The sequence below is a fragment of the Epargyreus clarus genome, unplaced genomic scaffold, assembly GCF_041222505.1.
Source record: "Epargyreus clarus isolate Ecla_fem2 unplaced genomic scaffold, WU_Ecla_fem_2.2 ptg000031l, whole genome shotgun sequence".
Taxonomy (NCBI): domain Eukaryota; kingdom Metazoa; phylum Arthropoda; class Insecta; order Lepidoptera; family Hesperiidae; genus Epargyreus; species Epargyreus clarus.
In genome coordinates, this window is record NW_027332236.1 from 2,237,576 (window position 1) to 2,259,631 (window position 22,056).

At 38.9% G+C, this 22,056-nt stretch overlaps 1 protein-coding gene across 1 annotated transcript; it reads right to left on the minus strand.

Annotated features, from left to right (window-relative positions):
- Nucleotides 1-1,676: 1,676 nt before the first annotated feature.
- Nucleotides 1,677-21,924, minus strand: LOC140754864 (uncharacterized). Its single transcript, XM_073090017.1, has 12 exons — nucleotides 21,488-21,924; nucleotides 17,204-17,909; nucleotides 16,424-16,576; nucleotides 15,631-15,748; nucleotides 14,228-14,416; nucleotides 10,861-11,001; nucleotides 9,567-9,703; nucleotides 8,665-8,804; nucleotides 7,946-8,096; nucleotides 7,095-7,234; nucleotides 6,140-6,268; nucleotides 1,677-5,670 (listed from the first exon to the last, which is right to left on the minus strand). The coding sequence occupies exons 1-12, from the start codon at nucleotides 21,696-21,698 to the stop codon at nucleotides 4,403-4,405; spliced, it is 3,483 nt and encodes a 1,160-aa protein (XP_072946118.1). The 5' UTR covers nucleotides 21,699-21,924; the 3' UTR covers nucleotides 1,677-4,402.
- Between the last annotated feature and the right edge of the window lie 132 nt (nucleotides 21,925-22,056).

Genomic DNA, 22,056 nt, shown 5'->3' on the forward strand with positions numbered 1-22,056 from the left:
ATCTGTGTACTTTATATATTTAGAGAAATATTTAATGTTACACGTTATAACTATGTATTTTATACTAATTAAAGTTGTGTCTTCAATTGGTTGTAAAACTAATTTAGTTTTAAGGACGTTAATGCTTTCTCAATGTATAGGGTTTATATTATTTAGTAGTTAATTGAAATTTAAAATATCCAGTTTTAGCCAATAACATTCTTCTTTTGTTGATAATCTTGCCAATTATTTTCCTTGCAATAATTTTACGGGTCACGGGATCATTTTGCGAGCGTTAATACATATATTGAATGACCGGCGAATTGTCGCAGCGAAATCGTTGCGTACACGCAACGGAATCGCTGCAAACACGTAGATCGTTTCGTTACAAAATTTACTTTGGCAAATCGCGACTGTAGTAACCCGTAAATAAAAAAATGCTATTTACCCCATTTATAATGTTATGTGTTAAAATCAATTTATTTCTTTATTTATTACAGAAACTGTTTTTTTTTTGTTTCAAAATTATTTAGAAATCTCCATATGTGCCATTGTTATATTTAAATTAAAACTATTGCACTTAGATTGGCTTATTATTTATTAGGAAGGAGATAACATAATGGAAAGGTACAATTTTTATCAACTGCCAAATTTTACGAATGAATAATCAAAGAAAAATAGTAGATTTTTCTGTTTTACCACAAACAAAGAAATATGTTTTTAAACAGTTTTAAAGGCTTACAAAATTATTTTCTTTCCGAAAAATAAATTACAAACTTACCAAGTACTATATTTCTACTTATTTCTAGATGTTTCTAGACTGCAATGGCAATTGATAAATATTTGTAGCCTTTTCAACTTTTTTCAGTTTTATTTCCCGAAATGTGCAATAGACTAGAATCTCTATAATTATTTATGTTTTATTTTTTATTGCATGATTATTATAATCGAAATATTTTATCTCTAAGTTAATCTGACTGACTATAGACCTTGTATTTGTTTGTACTTAATTGAGGTTTGTCGGTTTTTCTATTTTATATTACATAATTTGAAACTGCGATATTATAAGCGACCTAATAAACAATACAATTGTATGTTTTTCTTTTATTTTAATACCATTTTTTATAGAATCTATATTTATTTTTCATCTTAATGATTGTAATAAAACCACAGTTAAAAAGACAGTTCTCGCCTATTAATCACTAATTTAAATTTTCCTCTATGAAAATAATTGTAATGACCCTATTGTAAATCTTCTATATAAATTTCCATATTACGAAATGGAAGGCATTTTTAGCGATATAATACACAATAAAAACAATTGATGTACAATAAGTGGCGACATTTGTGAATGTAATAATGATTATGAAAATAACGATAACGTAAATAAAGCTAAATAAAATAATAAATATACTAAAAAATACAAAATGGCCCAAAAATTCTGCTAGATTACAATACTTCATAATTATACCCAAAAAACGTATTAACTCCAAAAATTTATCAGTTAAATTGTGCTCATTAGTATAAAATTATTTTTATTCATTATTGTAGTGTTTCACAAAGTTTTATTTACACTGGAAAAATTGGTATCTATATGGTATGGTAAAAATCTGATGGTATACATTTCAAATGATTGATACCTTATTTCTAAATGAAAGGGTTTTAAGGGACATGTAAGATGCAATAAAACGATCGTATACTTGTGTCTCTTTATTTATAACTATGTATACTCCGGAATACTTTGTATCGTGTGGATACATTACAGTTTATTGGTCACAAAACCGTAAAACAGGGACGCAATAAATAATTTAAGAAAGAATCACAAAAAAAACAACTAACTCTAATCTTAACTAAACTATCAGAATATATCTTTTATCTTAGTGCAATTTTAGAAATATGTGTGAATATTTTTTATTTACTTTATTCCTCTTAAAACTTTATTAATTATATTTCGTCTTCGTTAAAACTTTTTCGAATCACAATCACGACGCAGTTTTAGATGCTGAACAAAATAAGGTGAAAGATAGAAAAAAACAAGTATTTTTTGGTAAATAATTGAATTTTAAATTGGCGTTTGAGCCTGCAGTGCAGACATATTGGGTTTCAAATTCTATGTCTATTTTTAATCACAAAGTTATTTGCAAAATATTTTCAAAAAATGTACATATTTTTTTCTGAATTAAATTGTTTTATTAAAAATCCTCACGTTTAGTAGACGACTTTTAAAAGCAGATGGATAAAGGGATCTGTTGAGTACAAAGAATTTAAAAATCTGAATAGACTTGCAAAAAATAAGCCCATTATCCAAATTTTGCCTATTAAATATCGAAATTTGACAATTTCTAGTATAAAGAAATAGTTAAACGTTGATCTTTAATAGGAAAAACATTGGAAAGATTCATTATTAATAACAGATTACAGTGGACTTATCCATTGCATCTCTGTATATGTCTGTCATTAATTATTAAATGCCACTCTAATTTAATTATTTATTTGCAATACTTGGCATTATTTTAGAATCAATTAAAGACTTTTGAAAACACTAATAATATGATTATGATTATTTTCAATATAAATATTCCAATTTATATTATTTATTTACAATCAAAATATTCTATTCTTATAAAAATAATTGGTGTTTTCTAATTTACTTTTTTGACTAATATATTGTTTGACAACTTTATTATTGAAATTATGATTAACTATGAAACAATTTTCTGCAAATTTATAAAAAAAAAATATTGTTAAATAGCGTCCTGCCTTTAATTTGTTAAATAAAAGAAATGAAATGTCTTTTGATTCAACAGTAACTAGGAAGTAATAAATACGAAGAAACCTCTATAATTTTTAATTATAAAAATTACTTTAAAGGTATTTATTTAAGAATCTATTCATCTAATCATACTTTTACAAAATGTTGTATGCTGGATTTAATTCTAGGAAGAACCGTTGTATCTAAGCACCATTACGACTGGGCTATAACAGATGTACTAAGAAATATACATCATATCTCTGCTTTAATGGTAGAACTAAACAACAACAAAAATACAAATAAATATTAGCATGTGAAGTATTTTACGTTCTATAATTTGAATAGTTTCACTTTAAAAGTCAGTTTGATAATATTTTGTTAATCAAGATAAAAATTTAAAAATAAATTTACTGTTTACGACTTTTTTTCAAAGTTTATCTGCAAATTTAGTAATAAACACAACTTTAGTCTTACCAACCTTATTTCTATAAGTCCAAAGCACAATACTACAGAATTGTCAAAAAATATATGAATTAGATGAATAGATCTTTATTCATATTTCTTTCGTTTTTTATTTATATTTATAGTCTGATTTTTATTATTCAATTTTTTTCGTTATAGAGTATAGTCATTTTACGTATAAATGATATGATTAATTTCAATAATATATGAAGAAAAAAAATGGATTCTGTTTTTGTTTAGAAAAATAAACCGAAATATAGAAAACAAAATAAAAATTATTCACTGGTTTCGGGGGGAAATATCTAAAACTGCGTATCAAACATCAACTTTCCTTAGCCTCTAAGAGACTCCTTATACTACAATATTTACAAAAGTTTTTCCCGAGGTACGAAGTTCGAGTTCCGTGCGTGATCATTACAAATTTTGAACTTTGTGACGCATGGAGTAGAGATCGCTTTTTTTTTTTAGAAAACATTTAATTAAAACATAAAAAAACTCTTTAACAATCATTTCTTTATCACTCTCTTGAAAAAAAGTGACTTAAGTGCAATTTTGTTTTTATAGAAAACTTGCAAAAAGTTTCTTATATACGTATTTTACAAATGAAATCAACATTATTAATGATTTGTATAAACATTTTTAAATTTGCACTTACGTCAGTTTCCTTCAAGCGCATTTATAATAAACAATATAATATTGACAAAACTCGTATCGCAGAGATCTTGTATCAACTCAAACGCAAATAAATGTCCCTACATTCTAAGCAAAGATATTTTATATGTCTAGATTAATTTTTACCTAAATCAGTTTATTTTTTATGTACACACATGAAAACATTTTCCCAAGTATGTAGGTTCCTTCACAATGTTTAGTTTCACTGTTAAAGCAAATATTACGAGAGTATATAAAATTGAAAAAAGAGGGGTATAACTTTACAGACCTTGAGAACTTTCTGACATGTAAATTTCTTCACAATATTCTCCTTCACATAACTTTACAATATGCAAAGAATGCTCTCACTGCTACAATACAATATGTACTATATCAATTTTACTCCAGACATATAAAAAATCTTCGATACCAAATTACACAACAAGAAATTTAAACAACTTACCGAATCGAATTTCGAACATGACACGTCCTAATAAATAGTTCACACGTCACAAAGCACACACGTAGATCACACACACAGTCACTGTCAATATCTCTTTAATCGGGTGGTCGATGCACCACTTGTGGTAACTTTGCACTGTCTTGCGTCTTCCCATCTCGTTCTCTAACACTCTCCCTGTCTCTATGTTTGTCGGAACTTCTCCTTTCGTCTGAACTCCTGTGCTCTTTCCTATGATCCTTATCCCTCCTGTCCTTATGGTGAGATTTGTGTCTTGAAGACGAATGCCGTCTGTGGTGGTCGTGTTTCTCTGACCTTTCTGATTTCTCTGTCTTTTCTGTTCTGTACTCCGTTTTATCTTTATCAACTGATTTTTCCGATTTCTCTAATACTTTACCCTTCTCTGTAGTTTTGTCAGACTTATCAATAGATTTTCCTGCCTCTACTTTATCAGATTTTTCTGCAATCTTGTCAATCTTCTCTATTTTGTCAAACTTGTCAGCCAGTTTGTCAGACTTCTCAGGAGATTTGTCAGACTTATCTATTGTTTTGTCAGACTTATCAGTGCATTTGTCTCTGTCCAATTTCTCTGGCGATTGGTCTGGAACTTTCTCAATTTTTTCTACTGCCTTTAAATCATTTTTATCAGTCTTTTCTGGTGATCTCTCACCTTTTTCTGTGGATTTATTATCTGTTCTCTCAAACTTGCTATCCAATTTCTCCATCCTATAATCGGTCTTCTCAAACTTATGATCTGGTTTTTCAGACTTAAAATCAGATTTGTCAGGCTTGGTCTCTGCTCTGTCAAACTTTATGTCTGTTTTGTCAGACTTGGTCTCTGCTCTGTCCAATTTAATGTCTGTCTTGTCAGACTTACTCTCATTTTTATCCGATCTAGTGTCACTTTTGTCAGACTTGCACTCATTTTTATCAGACCTATTGTCACTTTTGTCAGACTTGCACTCACTTTTATCTGTCTTGGCATCACTTTTGTCAGACTTACACTCACTTTTATCTGTCTTGACATCACTTTTGTCAGACCTGTTCTCAATTTTGTCACTGGACCTGACCTCTAATTTGTCAGTCTGTCTGTTATCTTTATTCTCTTTGTCCAATCTGTGCTCATTCTTGTCTGAAGATCGATGTTTATCTCCATCCTTGTATCTATATCTTTCTTTATCTATCTTTTCCGATCTTTCGTGCTTCTTTTCTCTCTTCTCCTCTGGTTTCTCTGTCTTTGTCTGCACCTCTACACTCTTACGACCTTCGGCTATTTTCAAGGCCGGTTTTTCTTTGTATTTCGCGCTTAGCGCCCTCATCTCTATGACACCGCTCTTGTGTTTTGTTGTCGATGATTTTTTGGTATCTGCAAGAGGAAGAACAATCATGTAAATAATATTAAATGTATTGCTTAAACAACCTACAATAAATTGTTCATTGTATTTGCTAATCTCTGAAGACGCTAAACATACTTAAATGAAAAATTGTGAATGTGTATTGCCGAAAGATAGGGTACTCTTTGACCCAATAGGTAGGGTTACGGAGGTGCTCGTGATAAAGCAACGTTTGCGCAAGCCTACTAGCAGCGTAGCGCTGCTGCACTCTGATTTGAATGGTGTGGGAAGAGAGGGATACTAAAGGCTTTCCAATTTAGTTCTACGGTAGGGAAACATCAATGTGCGGGCTGGCTGATCTCAAGAAGAATTCTAATCTCATCTGGGATTTATTACAAATATCCATGGGCGGGATTTACCTCCCACCATCATTTTTACATGCTCGTTAACTACTTTTACCATATAAAATAAACTATTATAATTATATATCATAACACTCACCGGTAGTTTGATTAGGTGTGACAGGGGGTATGGGGGTGGGTTCCGGCGGCGCGTCGGCGGGCGGCCGCTCGTCCGCCGGCGAAGATGCTTCTGATGATGGATAGTATTGCTTCAAGCGGAGGTGCCACGCTGTAGAGAAATTAATATTATTGTAGAGTATACACCAAACTTGTAGTCCACTCCAAATCTAGAAAGGAGTTTCGTCGCAATAGCAAATTGTAAATATTAGCGGGACGAAGACATCGGCTCTCGCCTGCGGGTACATATTACGTTAGTACGTAGTATATGCTTCAGAGCGTACTAGAAGTTTGGCGCGGACTCTACCTATTTACCTCGCATAATTTAATATATTGTCTTAGTATTGCTCAAGTTACATAATATGTAAGGAAATTGATTTCATTCTTCTCAATGTAATAAGTATTTTATGAGTTTCATATAATTCAAAATTAACTGAGATAGCATATTTAAGTAGATCTAAGTAGTAATATGACCGACATCAATACTTCAGTCTAATATGCAGAATCAGACTAATTCTTCAGTCAACAAATGACTTAATGACCCATATAGATAACTAGCTAGCTACCTTAGGCATAAAAAAATAATACTTGTGTTCAGCATTTCATAAAAAAAACGGTTATAATCAGATCATCATTTACACAAAATATTTTTATACATGTGGGGTTAATTATAAGAATTTATTACAAAATTTTCAAAAAAAATATCTGCTACCCAGTACATGCAACATCAAAGTTCTATAACCTTATAAATTATAAGTCTAACATTGTCATAATAAAGTATAGTCCGCGCCAAACTGCTAGTCCGCTCTGAAGTTATTGTGAGCAGGTGTAGTCATACAATTTGCTATGGTAACGCGATTTATTTCTATATTCAGAGCGGACTAGTAGTTTTACGCGGAGTATACCATTATCTCAGTCTATGTATTAAACCCACTCACCAACAGACGTAACAGCCGACACCGTTCTGAACTGGTGTATGATGTTTCTGGGCAAGAAGTAGATGTCGTCGTCGCATAGCGGCAGTCGGGAATACCGCACTCCCTCACGCCTGAGTTGGTTCAGCTTCGCTTCCTCTAGCCTGTGAAGAAAAATATACCAATAAAACAAACTGACAGACATCCAGACAGTTAGATCGACAGTGAAATAGATGGAAAGTCACAGAGGCATATGGAATGCAAAAGGAAAATAATACAGAATATCGATATAAACCGACATGACTGGACTGACGGACAAATATACAAACTCACAAATAAATATGTGAGTAGACAGCATAAGCAAAAGAATAATGGAGTTTCTATCAACTGCCCAGGAGACACATTGCAATATGAGCAGTTAGTTTCGTTAGTGGTCATCATGTAATGCACTGCATTATGAGCAGCCCCTAGATTAACAGAAAACAAAGACAAACCATCGATCTGAACTTAATATGCTCTAGATAGATCGCATGAGCAGTGATAGTTATAGAACTCGGCCTCTCGATCCAGGGGTCCGAGGTTCAAATCCCAGGCACGCACCTCCGATTTTTCAAAACGATGTGTGTATTAGAAATTAATTGTGAAGGCAAACATCGTGAGGAAACCTGCATACCTGCGAAATTTATAAAAAATATATATATCACAAGGGTACGTGAAGTGTACCAATACGCACTTGACCAGCGCAGTGGGCTATGGCCTAAACCTTCTTTTTCTGAGAGGAGACCCGTGCCCAGCAGAGGGACAATAATGGATTGATGATGATGAATGATGAGATAGATCGCATAGACTAATTACTAGAGTTCCTGTGTACTCACCAGGTGACGCACTGCGAGATGGGCGGCTCGTACAGGTCGAGCTGCAGCAGCTGCACCAGCTTGTTAAAGTCGGCCGCGTGGAAAGCAACCACGTCCTTCGTGATGCGGCCCCGATCCGGCTCCGGGCCGCAGTGGATCGCTTTTAGCACACCTGGGGAATTAAAAACAATAATTTTAATGTTCAATTGTTAAAAGGTTAGAAATAGAATAGAATCTCTCGTAGTTTGATACCGAAGTTACTTCAGACACATCTAGTCCTCCTTACTAATTATAGTACAGTTTTGTTTTTTTATTTAAAAGAGTAAAGAAAACAGATGCTTTCATAAGTCGTGAAGCATCTATAGCCAACTTCGAGTAAAATAAAATTTTATTTGAGTTTGATTAGAGACATCCATGCATTTTGCGTGTGCATGTGTCCGAGCGTGTGCATGGGTCGGTGCGTGTGCATGGGTCAGTGCGTGTACATGAGTCCGTGCGTATGCATGTGTCAATACGTGTGCATGGGTCCGTTCGGTAACATGGGACCGTGCGTGTGCATGGGTCCGTGCGGGTGCATGGGCCGGTGCGTGTGCATGTGTCGGAGCGTGTGCATGGATGTGTGTATGTCCGTGCGTGTGCATGTGTCCGTGCGTGTGCATGTGTCCGTGCGTGTGCATGTGTCCGTGCGTGTGCATGTGTCCGTGCGTGTGCATGTCCCTGTGTGTACGCCGGGCACTCACCGACGGCGGCGGTGGTGATGCGGTCGAGGCCGTGGCCCACGTGGTCCGCGTGCGCGCGCGTGCGGTCCTCGAACAGGAACTCGCGCGCCTCGCTGTAGCGCGGCAGGTACTGCAGGTTGCGCAGCTCGTTCATGCCGGTGCTGCTAACGCGGACACAAATATTACAATTAAAATTCAATATTTTTATGTGAAAGTCGCACATGACCATGCAGTCCATCTGATGATAAGTGAACACTGCTGCCCGTCGGCATATGTTTCCACAGAAAATAGGGATTCTACTTAAAATTGAATATATTACGAACTATTATTCGTAATACAAATTACGCACAATTTGAAAATTCGCAATGCCAGTATAGTCCACCCGATCAGGTACAACCAAACTATCGATTTCTATCATGAAGCAATTCTTCAGTAAAAGGTCGTGAATATGCCAGATCATTTAGAAATAAGGTGACCACTTTAGTCTTCGTGAGTGGTGACATCTGTAATCGGCTTCAGATACAACCTATTCTACTTATAAATTATAAAATATTCAATTTACAAAATATGGAGTCGACTACAGATATCGACGGAAAAAAGTAACTATAAAACATCAGGTGGACTGCAAGCTTTTTTTTACGCAAATATAAAAAAGCGCTGTAATAATTTTGGACTTGGATTTTCAAAAATGGGTCTATTTACATTTTCAAAAGAAAAATAGCTCAGGAAGGGAAACATACTTTTCCGAGGCGTTCCAGCTTAGTCCTCAGGGGTAGCGGTGCATCTTTGTGGTCGACCTCAGGTCCATGGGCGGCAGTAGCCACTTACCATCAGTTGGACTGCATGCTCGTCTCTTACTCGTATATTATATAAAAAAAAACAATAGCAATTTGGTAGTAATAAGAATATTAAGAAAATCTTACCGTCTCTTCTTAATTGGACTCTTGCCAAGTTCAGCAGTGGGTACCAACTGTTCCCCCGGCCTGATCCACAAGATGGGGCCGTCGTTCGACTCCTGAGGCTCCATCTCCACTGCCGCCATGGGACCCCACGGCATTGTCTGTTAAAATACATTCATTAAAGATATATAAGGTTTTCTATTTGAGTCACTTTGCAAAGTGTGTGTCATTTTTTAACACTCTTTTAGTAGCTTGAGTTGTATGTATGTATGTATGTACGTATGTATGTAACGGAATCTTTGACCCACCATTTTTTACCCATTTTGAACGGTCCGATTAAGTTTTTTTAAACAATTATCAAGAACCGATGACAATACACGATTTTAATAATTTTATCCCATTCTCTTGATCAGGATCGTCAGGAATTAGGATTAACGATTTTCCTGCGATTTTAGCGTGGCTTTTAGTTTTTAACTATAATTATTTTTAAATATATACGTTAGAATGCCTTGGAAGTGTCTCCCTTACTACACCCTTCAAACCAGAACACATCAGCACTTAACACTGCTGTTATTAGACGGTGGGGCGGATGTTTACAGACTAGTAGAGAGCTTTGCAATTTGTAGATTATGCGACAAGATTAAGGAATGCATGAATTAAAATGTTTGTCCTCTAAAAACAGAATAAAGACGATAAATATTCATACAATAGTTCCATTACCGCCATTTTCACAAGTTCAGTTAGGAGCTTATAGTTATCGCCAAACTGCTAGTCCGCTCTGAAGTTGCTGCGAGCAGGTGTAATCATACAATTTGCTATGGCGACGCGGTTCATTTCTATATTCACAGCGGACTAACAATTTTACGCGGATTATACGAACTATGTAGCGTGAAATGAGCGCTCTTTCGACCCAGTTCGTTCGCGAACTACAAAAGTGTGCTCCAAATACACTTTTAAAAAGAAAGTTATTGCTTATTTCTTTAAAAATCTAATATTAAATAAGTAATTGCATTTTATATTTGCTCGTTGCTTATCCTAGTTATCTATTTACTTGCTATATATCTATTTACATGTCCTTTTTTTCACTCTCTTTTCTTTATATTCTCATGTTTGACTTTCTCTTTCTATCCTTCTATTTCTTTATATTTTTTCTTCTTTAATTATCTTTAATATTCAAATGTATTTTATATTTTCTGCACATCCTTAAGGTTGACTGGTAGAAAATGCTACTTAGCATTAAGTCCACCTGTTGTACCACTTGTTTTTATTAGTGAATAAAGTGCACTAAAAAGACTAATAACAAGTGGCAACAACTCACCAGCTTGAGGAACGGGCACTCGGCTAACATCTCCAGCATGTCGGGGAAGTAGCCGCCCACCTCCTCGTGCACGGTGCCCACAAGCGAGATCTGGTGTAACGGACCGCAGCGGAACGTTCCCGCCGCGTACGATTGTTGTACCTGGGTTACGAATAAACATTTGATTAGGCAAGTGGACTTCGGTTATGTAGATTTCTGATTGAAACTCGATCATTCAAACTTTATCGAGTCATATAGTAACTTCGTAGTAAATCGTTTCGTCGTAAAGAGGGTGTAGCGACTTCCCGCTACTCGTTAACAGATGGCGCTGTTGAATCATGCTATCGAAGTTTTCTAAACATCTTGCATATATACAAGCTCCGAACTGAGACTGTCGGAGCACGGCCGCTCCCCGGGCATGATCACTTAGCCCGGCGGGAGATCTCCCTTTGTCAAAAGGGTATATTAAAAAAATATGTTACTCACGATTTCATGACCATGAGTAAAAAAAATATGTTGTCTGCCCAAGGACAGCTGTAATCAAACTTCAGAACAGATTAGATTCCTTCCTGAGATCGACCATAGATGCCATGCTATCCCTTAAGACTAAGCTGGAATGCCTCAGTAAAGCACGTCTCTTTTGTCACACCCTCCAAATCAGAACACAGCAGTGTTTAATAATGCTGTTATTAGGCATCCATGGGTATAGCGGTGGAGCCGCGAGAGTCGAACTACAGAAAGTTCATCTTAGTTTAAATTTTGAATGAAAAATGTAAGTTGCATTTAACCAATGATGCATCTAGTATGCATGCACCGCAAACTATGTGAAATGACGTGTGAGTCAACCTCTTGATTTTCTCTATCCATTTATAAGTATTTTACATCATATTGCGTTAAGATTATTATTCCTACTGCTAATCGCACGGCAGGGAGCCGCCGCCCCGCACCGCCGCACACGGGGCGCTAGCCTCACCTGCTGGTAGTATCTGGTGACGGTGGTGGTCTCGATGTCGCTGGCCCGGGCGAGCACGCCGGCCTTCACGGTCAGCGCGGGGTGTCGCTCGGACAGGTAGCGCAGCAGGCACGGCAGGGAGCCGCCGCCCCGCACCGCCGCACACGGGGCGCTAGCCTCACCTGCTGGTAGTATCTGGTGACGGTGGTGGTCTCGATGTCGCTGGCCCGGGCGAGCACGCCGGCCTTCACGGTCAGCGCGGGGTGTCGCTCGGACAGGTAGCGCAGCAGGCACGGCAGGGAGCCGCCGCCCCGCACCGCCGCACACGGGGCGCTAGCCTCACCTGCTGGTAGTATCTGGTGACGGTGGTGGTCTCGATGTCGCTGGCCCGGGCGAGCACGCCGGCCTTCACGGTCAGCGCGGGGTGTCGCTCGGACAGGTAGCGCAGCAGGCACGGCAGGGAGCCGCCGCCCCGCACCGCCGCACACGGGGCGCTAGCCTCACCTGCTGGTAGTATCTGGTGACGGTGGTGGTCTCGATGTCGCTGGCCCGGGCGAGCACGCCGGCCTTCACGGTCAGCGCGGGGTGTCGCTCGGACAGGTAGCGCAGCAGGCACGGCAGGGAGCCGCCGCCCCGCACCGCCGCACACGGGGCGCTAGCCTCACCTGCTGGTAGTATCTGGTGACGGTGGTGGTCTCGATGTCGCTGGCCCGGGCGAGCACGCCGGCCTTCACGGTCAGCGCGGGGTGTCGCTCGGACAGGTAGCGCAGCAGGCACGGCAGGGAGCCGCCGCCCCGCACCGCCGCACACGGGGCGCTAGCCTCACCTGCTGGTAGTATCTGGTGACGGTGGTGGTCTCGATGTCGCTGGCCCGGGCGAGCACGCCGGCCTTCACGGTCAGCGCGGGGTGTCGCTCGGACAGGTAGCGCAGCAGGCACGGCAGGGAGCCGCCGCCCCGCACCGCCGCACACGGGGCGCTAGCCTCACCTGCTGGTAGTATCTGGTGACGGTGGTGGTCTCGATGTCGCTGGCCCGGGCGAGCACGCCGGCCTTCACGGTCAGCGCGGGGTGTCGCTCGGACAGGTAGCGCAGCAGGCACGGCAGGGAGCCGCCGCCCCGCACCGCCGCACACGGGGCGCTAGCCTCACCTGCTGGTAGTATCTGGTGACGGTGGTGGTCTCGATGTCGCTGGCCCGGGCGAGCACGCCGGCCTTCACGGTCAGCGCGGGGTGTCGCTCGGACAGGTAGCGCAGCAGGCACGGCAGGGAGCCGCCGCCCCGCACCGCCGCACACGGGGCGCTAGCCTCACCTGCTGGTAGTATCTGGTGACGGTGGTGGTCTCGATGTCGCTGGCCCGGGCGAGCACGCCGGCCTTCACGGTCAGCGCGGGGTGTCGCTCGGACAGGTAGCGCAGCAGGCACGGCAGGGAGCCGCCGCCCCGCACCGCCGCACACGGGGCGCTAGCCTCACCTGCTGGTAGTATCTGGTGACGGTGGTGGTCTCGATGTCGCTGGCCCGGGCGAGCACGCCGGCCTTCACGGTCAGCGCGGGGTGTCGCTCGGACAGGTAGCGCAGCAGGCACGGCAGGGAGCCGCCGCCCCGCACCGCCGCACACGGGGCGCTAGCCTCACCTGCTGGTAGTATCTGGTGACGGTGGTGGTCTCGATGTCGCTGGCCCGGGCGAGCACGCCGGCCTTCACGGTCAGCGCGGGGTGTCGCTCGGACAGGTAGCGCAGCAGGCACGGCAGGGAGCCGCCGCCCCGCACCGCCGCACACGGGGCGCTAGCCTCACCTGCTGGTAGTATCTGGTGACGGTGGTGGTCTCGATGTCGCTGGCCCGGGCGAGCACGCCGGCCTTCACGGTCAGCGCGGGGTGTCGCTCGGACAGGTAGCGCAGCAGGCACGGCAGGGAGCCGCCGCCCCGCACCGCCGCACACGGGGCGCTAGCCTCACCTGCTGGTAGTATCTGGTGACGGTGGTGGTCTCGATGTCGCTGGCCCGGGCGAGCACGCCGGCCTTCACGGTCAGCGCGGGGTGTCGCTCGGACAGGTAGCGCAGCAGGCACGGCAGGGAGCCGCCGCCCCGCACCGCCGCACACGGGGCGCTAGCCTCACCTGCTGGTAGTATCTGGTGACGGTGGTGGTCTCGATGTCGCTGGCCCGGGCGAGCACGCCGGCCTTCACGGTCAGCGCGGGGTGTCGCTCGGACAGGTAGCGCAGCAGGCACGGCAGGGAGCCGCCGCCCCGCACCGCCGCACACGGGGCGCTAGCCTCACCTGCTGGTAGTATCTGGTGACGGTGGTGGTCTCGATGTCGCTGGCCCGGGCGAGCACGCCGGCCTTCACGGTCAGCGCGGGGTGTCGCTCGGACAGGTAGCGCAGCAGGCACGGCAGGGAGCCGCCGCCCCGCACCGCCGCACACGGGGCGCTAGCCTCACCTGCTGGTAGTATCTGGTGACGGTGGTGGTCTCGATGTCGCTGGCCCGGGCGAGCACGCCGGCCTTCACGGTCAGCGCGGGGTGTCGCTCGGACAGGTAGCGCAGCAGGCACGGCAGGCGCGCCGCGGCGCCGCGCACCACTCCGCACACGAAGCGCGCCCAGCCGTCGCTGTCCTCGGAGAACACCAGCTGGGGTGGAAAGGAATATTTTTGTTATGGTTTATTAAAAAATATATGATATTAAGGTACGAAACGCGCCCAGCCGTCACTGTACTCAGAGAACACCAGCTGGGGTGGAAGGGGATGTTTTTGTAATGGTTTATTAAAAAATATATCATATTAAGGTACGAAGCGCGCCCAGCCGTCGCTGTCCTCCTAGAACACCAGCTGGGGTGGAAGGGAATGTTTTTGTAATGGTTTATTAAAAAATATATGATATTAAGGTACGAAACGCGCCCAGCCGTCACTGTACTCAGAGAACACCAGCTGGGGTGGAAGGGGATGTTTTTGTAATGGTTTATTAAAAAATATATCATATTAAGGTACGAAGCGCGCCCAGCCGTCGCTGTCCTCGGAGAACACCAGCTGGGGTGGAAGGGAATGTTTTTGTAATGGTTTATTAAAAAATATATGATATTAAGGTACGAAACGCGCCCAGCCGTCACTGTACTCAGAGAACACCAGCTGGGGTGGAAGGGGATGTTTTTGTAATGGTTTATTAAAAAATATATCATATTAAGGTACGAAGCGCGCCCAGCCGTCGCTGTCCTCGGAGAACACCAGCTGGGGTGGAAGGGAATGTTTTTGTAATGGTTTATTAAAAAATATATGATATTAAGGTACGAAACGCGCCCAGCCGTCACTGTACTCAGAGAACACCAGTTGGGGTGGAGGGGAATGTTTATACATCGTTTCAACAAAATTATAATGCAATTGTAAACTCATTATTCCTGAAAGACTATTTTATATAATAAAAGATTCCCTGACAATCCATTCTGTGACATCTTAGTCTCTAAAGCTATATTATATCCTTCTTTTACTTAGTTTCCCGCTAGATTGCAACTCACCAGCAATTAAGTAGACCCTTATTAACATGAAATAATTTAAAAAGTAATGGAAATAAACCCCAACACAATATTAATTCTTTTCACTTTTTATCTGAAAGTTGTTTTAATCATTATGGAAGATTGAATTAAACAAATGATCTAAGGTCATAAATATTATGCTTATTTGGCCAATACAGAATATCAAACTCCTTTTAAAAATAACATAAAGTTCACTTTAAAATTGGCTGGACTTATTTTAATAGGACAATGGAAGGATATTAAGGCATAACTAGGAAGACTCTTCATGTATATAAAATTGAAAATCCATCAGACAATATATCTTTCAAACTTCCTTACCTTCAGAAACTCCTTGGCTAGAGAGTCCTGCTGTTGTGGGCTCAGCATGTCCACATCCTGTTGCTGTAAGTACACCACACTAGCGCCGCCGTTCGGGTGCGTTTCTACCCTCATTAACCTGGTGGAAATAATATATTTCTTATATAGATAGCGCTCATAACATTACATAATGGAAAATTACTAAAGCAAGGTTATTATGGTAAATAGGTATAAAATGAACAGTATAATCGTCGGAATTGTGTATTTTTATAAATGTCGATATTACGCATATTATTCTAATGTTCTTCAGTCTCTGTGTGCGTGAAGAGACTTGAATATTATAAAAATAGTTCATATTTGATGTACACAATTCATTACAAACTTTAATATTATGTTTCTCCAAAAAACATTTGGTTATATAGTATTGGCATGAAGCATATAAATTAAGGCAATGTCAGACGCGGTTGGGAGTCAAGACTTTCATGCGCTTCCATGCTTTGGGGAGCAGGTTAAACTGTTGTTATCATTGTATAGTCAGTAAACCTAATCAGATGCTTTGTCAAATACATATGACACTGTTTGATCTCACCTTGTAGAGACCGCGCCAAACTGCTAGTCCGCTCTGAAGTTGTTAAGAGTGTAACTATATTAAGTTAAACAATTTGCTATGACGACGCGATTTATTTCTATATTCAGAGCGGACTAGCAGTTTGGCGCGGACTATACCTCTCTACCTGGTACTAGTAGAGTTCACTCCCTCAGTTACGTATAGAAACCTATGGGCAGTAATGAAAGGGTTGCAGCTATTATTTACCTGTAGTACTTCAGCCCCTTGAGCGCCAAGCTGTGCGTTAGGGGTCCCCAGGGGGCGGTACGCTCGCGGCGACACTGCACCCCGATAGAGCACCTCTTGATCCGTGCTCTGCGCCGACATTGTTGGCACGAGTGGCGTGACGAGTGGGACGACCTGGGAACCACGTTAGGTATAAAGAGCAAGAGAATGGTATCCATATAAAAAATATTCTTTCAATGTTATGAGTTGATGAGAATGCAAAAGAATTAAGAGTACTTGATTTTCTTGTATTATCATCTACTAAGTTAGATGTAAGTTGGAATGTTGAGCTATATTGTATTTTTGGAATACCTTCAGAGCATTTGACAATAGTAACACGTTTGTGGCTACCCTTAAGCAAGACTTAATCCTGTTTGGGGTTAATTACAGTCCACAGACAGCTAGCAACACTTCATCCAGAAGCCTGAATTCTTATTGCTACCTCTATTACCATGTGGTAATAGAGATAGCAAAAACTACGTAGTTTTTACAAAGACTTTCTTAATGTATACCAAATGTATAAAATGTATACATATTTGCAAATATCCTATTGAAATCATCATACATCTATTTAAAGACAATTTATATGTGAATTTTCTTCATACATGCCTTTGCCTTACAACACCCTTCAAATTAGAACATTTCAGGACATAAAATTTTGTTATGAAGCAGAAATAGATGTTATAGTGGTATCTTCACAATGGAACTAAGGATATTACATACTACCAAAATTAAAAAAATATATATATTTAAACGACTCACCTGTCCCTTTCTCTCTCCCTGTCTCTGTCCCTCTCTTTCTCCTTTTCAACCTTAACTCTGTCCCTTTCTATTTTCACTTTAACGTCACTTTGTGAATCAGACTCACTCTTAACACTCATAATCGCCGGGAACACTTGCGAAGACGACGCCTTTTCCTGCTTAATCTTTAAGGGAAGCTCCAGATTGCCATAACAAGGCAACTCTCTTCTCGGAGTAGCTTGAAACTTTATCGCTCGTAGCGCTAAGCTCACATGAGTCGCCGGCCGTCTGTTGTTAGAACTTTCTAGAAGAACGTTCGACCTCGTCACACGCGGGTACTTGTATTTGAACATGGACTTTTCAAAGTGTGCGTTAATGATGCGTAGTTGGCGGGAAACGGACGAGAATATCCGTTTCGTTACGTTGTCCTGTGGGATGGTGTTGCTTAGTTGCGTTTGTTTCCAGCTTGCGGTGATGCCACCGAACCAATCTGTTTGGTTTGGTTCCAATAAGCTCAGTAGGCTTTCTTCTTGGTATCCACTGGGTAAATTAAAGAGTAGGGGGTTGGGTAAAGGCGGTGTCTTTTGCATGACGTGTAGTGTGAGTACCCTGGTGTCTCCATACCCTCCTGAATCAAAGACAGGCCATATCTTGCTTTGCTTTGGTGGCCTTGGGTGGTCTCCGTACACACATAGCTCCTTGATGTCATCGCGTTTACGCTTTTTACCTGAAATTATATATAAATAAGGGTTAATGGCAAGGGAATTTAATAAATTTTTCAAAATAGCCTTACTGATCACTATACCTAATGGCAAATGGTAGCGGCTATTGGCATGCCATAAAAATCTCATTTTTTTACCACAACTTTCAAACCAGTATTCACTTTTGCTAAACACTATTATTATTATTATTATTGTTTAACCACAGATATATTATAACTATGTTAAGTACAAACTAACTAGCAACTTTAAAACCACCCTTATATTATAACTAGATTTATATAATCAATTACACCTTATATCCTTTAATCAAATCAAATCAAATTTTTTTTTATTCAAAATAGGTTCTTTACAGAGCACTTTTTGAATGTCAATACAACTACCACCACTTCAAAAGGTGTTTCGTTATGGAGAAGAAGCGGCGAAAGAAACTCCATAACACACATCTTTTAAAAAAATGTTTTTGACAATGTTAACTTAACGTAATGGTACATGTGAAGCTGGAGCTAATTCAGACTACACCGTTTTGTCAGTCAAATAATCACTTACTTTATAGTACGCTTTTTTACATAGCGTTAGTTTAACGACATGTTTTAAATTTTTTTTCTGTGAGATTCAAATAATATGATAATAGTGATAATGGTACAAATATAATTGTAAATTCAATAATTATATGTTTCTTGTATATTGTATGGTTCTTATATACAATTTAAAATAATTTTAAGTGAGTATCACAACAACGTAATTTAAATATGAGTTTTGATGATCAACAGCCGAGATAACAACCTAAAATTGAACATTACTTTGAGATTTAAAAGATACATACAAATTTCTGAATAACAAATGATGTATACCTGCAGGTTATATTTAACCTGTAGAGGACTTTTGCAACTTTGTAATTAGGAGTATTGTATAAAGATGAGATGAATAGATGACCTTTTACCTGTGGGATAGGTATGCCAATGCATGAAGCAGAAGGTATACATATTACCTCAAAATGTTGTTCACTTAGAGAACAGATTGTTGAAATGAAATGAAAATTATTTATTACCAGAATTTAGTTTAAATAGTAGTAAAAAAATTGTAGCTTTTTAATATCTTTCTATACATTGTATCCTGTATCTTTTGTTTAAAAAAAATAAATTTTGTAATGTTTAACTATGAGCCTATGATAATGTTACTCTCTTTCTGTGGAAAGTAACTAGGGGACTCTTTATAAACAGTATTTTCCTGCAAGGGTAAAGAATCCAACCACTGTTAAGCCTAAAAAAAACCCAGTAAGTGAAAGGTATATTGATGATACCAAAAGGCTGTATTGATGTATTTTCTCAATGTATTCTATCACAGGCTTGTCTTTAAGTAGTTCTCTGCTTTACTGAGATTTTTCACTAGACAAATCATTCTGCTCTGTGTTCAATCTAGGTACACTCCTTTCTCTGTCAGTTAGATATAATCCCCCCGATCCCTAAATATCTTCTGGCAAGTTAAGGTATTCATTAAATTTGGCAAGTTATATATGTTGCATTAACCAATATTCAAGCATATTTTATTTTGTTTTATTTGACTACCTACCCTTTTTTAACCGACTTCAAAAAGGAGGTGGTTATCAATTCGGCCGGTATCTTTTTTTTTTTTTTTTCTCTTTAATAACCTGTATTCTAATTTTTTACTAAACATTAACCATTTTCTCATACAAATAAAGAAAATGATATCAAATGTTTTCTTGATTTATTTGGTTGAATTATTTTAAAAACAACATTAAAAAATAAAAATAGCTCAAACGTGGAATAAATCTAGAATAAATAAACGATTTTTTTAAGTAAGCAAGTGCATAAACAATAAAAGATAAATTCACTCTCTATATATCAAAAAACTTAAGTCTTCTCATAACCTAGATAAATATGTATTTGAATAACAGGTGGCAACTCACATTTGAAATTAATTCGGCAAATAAAGTATTATGAATATTCTTTAATTCAAATAAAACAATTTTTAGCTATAAGCTAATTAAGCTTATAACATTTAATATACTCAGAAGTTTAACAAATCTTATTATTAATTGTCAAAATATCTGCTTCACAATTCCTTCTGTTAACTTTAATTATCTTCTAAACTAACTTTTCTCTTAAAAAAGGCTTTCTTGTTTTCCTTATTAATAATTCTATTTTTTTTGTATATCTGCTACTTTTTTTTAATTTACAAAATAGGGTTAATAGATTCTGCAACTATTTAAATAAGTTTACACTTTGCATAAAAAAATATATAAAAAAAATATATATTAACTACTTACTTTACAGTAAGTAGTTAATATATATTTTTTTCTGATTATTAAAATGTACCTTGTCATACAATTCTGTTTTATGTATTACAAATAAACAAAATTCACAAATAAAAAGGAAAAATGCACTCTCTAACTATCAAAAAATCTAATAGTCTTTTCGTAACCTACATAAATATGTATTTGAATAACAGGTAGTTACTGATACACAAAACTAATTCCACAAAGAGAGTATTTCGAACATTTATTTGAATAAAACAATTTTTAACTATAAACTAATGATGCTTATATCATTTAATATCATATTTTATTAATTTTCAAAACATCTGCTTCACAATTTCGTCTATTAAACATAATTATTATTTAAACTAAGTTTTCTCTTGAAAAAAGGCTTTCTTGTCCTCCTTATTAATAATTGAATACAATTTTTTATATATTTTTACTCTTATTTTATTTGCAATATGGGGTATTAGATTCTGCAACTATTTAAATAAATGTGAAGTAATTTTAATCTCTTCATGAGTTTATATATATTTTTTCCTGATTATTAAAATGTACCTTGTCATACAATTCTGTATTGAGAAAATTTGTTTTATGTATTTTATAGTAATTGTTGGCTGAGTGCCAATTATTAGTTATCACAATTTAAGGTACCATAACATTTTATAATATATTGTGACTAAAATAGAATGTGATAGTCTGTGACTAAAATATAATAAAAAAATACAAATTCTGTAAACACTCAAGTATAGATGTATGTATGGGGATGTTAACATACATACAATCTTTACAGAGTATAACTTTAATACAACTCTGGAGGAGTATGATTCATATGGAATTTGCAGTTGGTTTTTCCATAGTAACTTGATATAACTGAGTCAACATTTTAGTTTAGACAGGAAATTGGTATTTTTTCTTAAATATACCATATTTTGACAGTATTTAAATCTGTTACTGTTACGTTTTAAATGTACTAAAAACAGACAAGTAAATAATAGAAAGTAGACTTCTTGCAACAAGGTCATCATGATGCAATTACATAGAAAACCATACATCTTATGAATTTAGAGGGAATAAACTATCAATATGGGTTACAAAGTGAAATGCACTGATAAAAATGCGTATATTATTTGTGAAATGTTTATAAACAGCTATGACCTCCTTAACAGTGATGTAACTAAGAATGTGATAGGTTAAGAATTTTCCCACCAAAACTCATTTAAAACGTCTTTCGGCTTAATTGACGAAGAAACTTCTAGTTACAAATGTTGGTAATAGAAAGTAGACTATGTATAGACGTATACAAACCTTTGGGATCGCCAGAAGATACTCGTTTCAGGTCATTCGCCACAGCTGTAAAATATCCAAGTTTGGAAAGTTTTCGATAGTCATGAGACATTCTCGGACGCTTAACGCCCTCACCGGCTTCCGCTTCACTACTCGAACTGTAGTAATCGTCCACGAAATCGCGGTTTTCAACAACTTTTACGTGGGTTTTTTGAGAATCGTTCGTCGCCATTGTCTCACACCAAAAAGTGAAACGTAGACGAAATAACTAGTGCCCGTCAATGAAATATCGGCGGTACGGGTAAAATCAACACTACGAATACGAACGACACCTAAAACTACACAGCAAAATTAGAAACACAGTGATATCGAATAAAAAACAACTAGAGACGCCATTTACTTCGCTGCCTCGCACTTTTTTTGTTGGCTTTTTTGTGAGTGTTTTTGTTGCCCTGCTTTCGTGGCAAAGACTTGCAATTTGACAGCCGCACAACATCGCAATAAAAATAACCACTATGTTAATTTAGGAAAAAATTATATTGTTGATAAAATGATTTCATTAACATGTTCTTTATAATAAAACTATATTT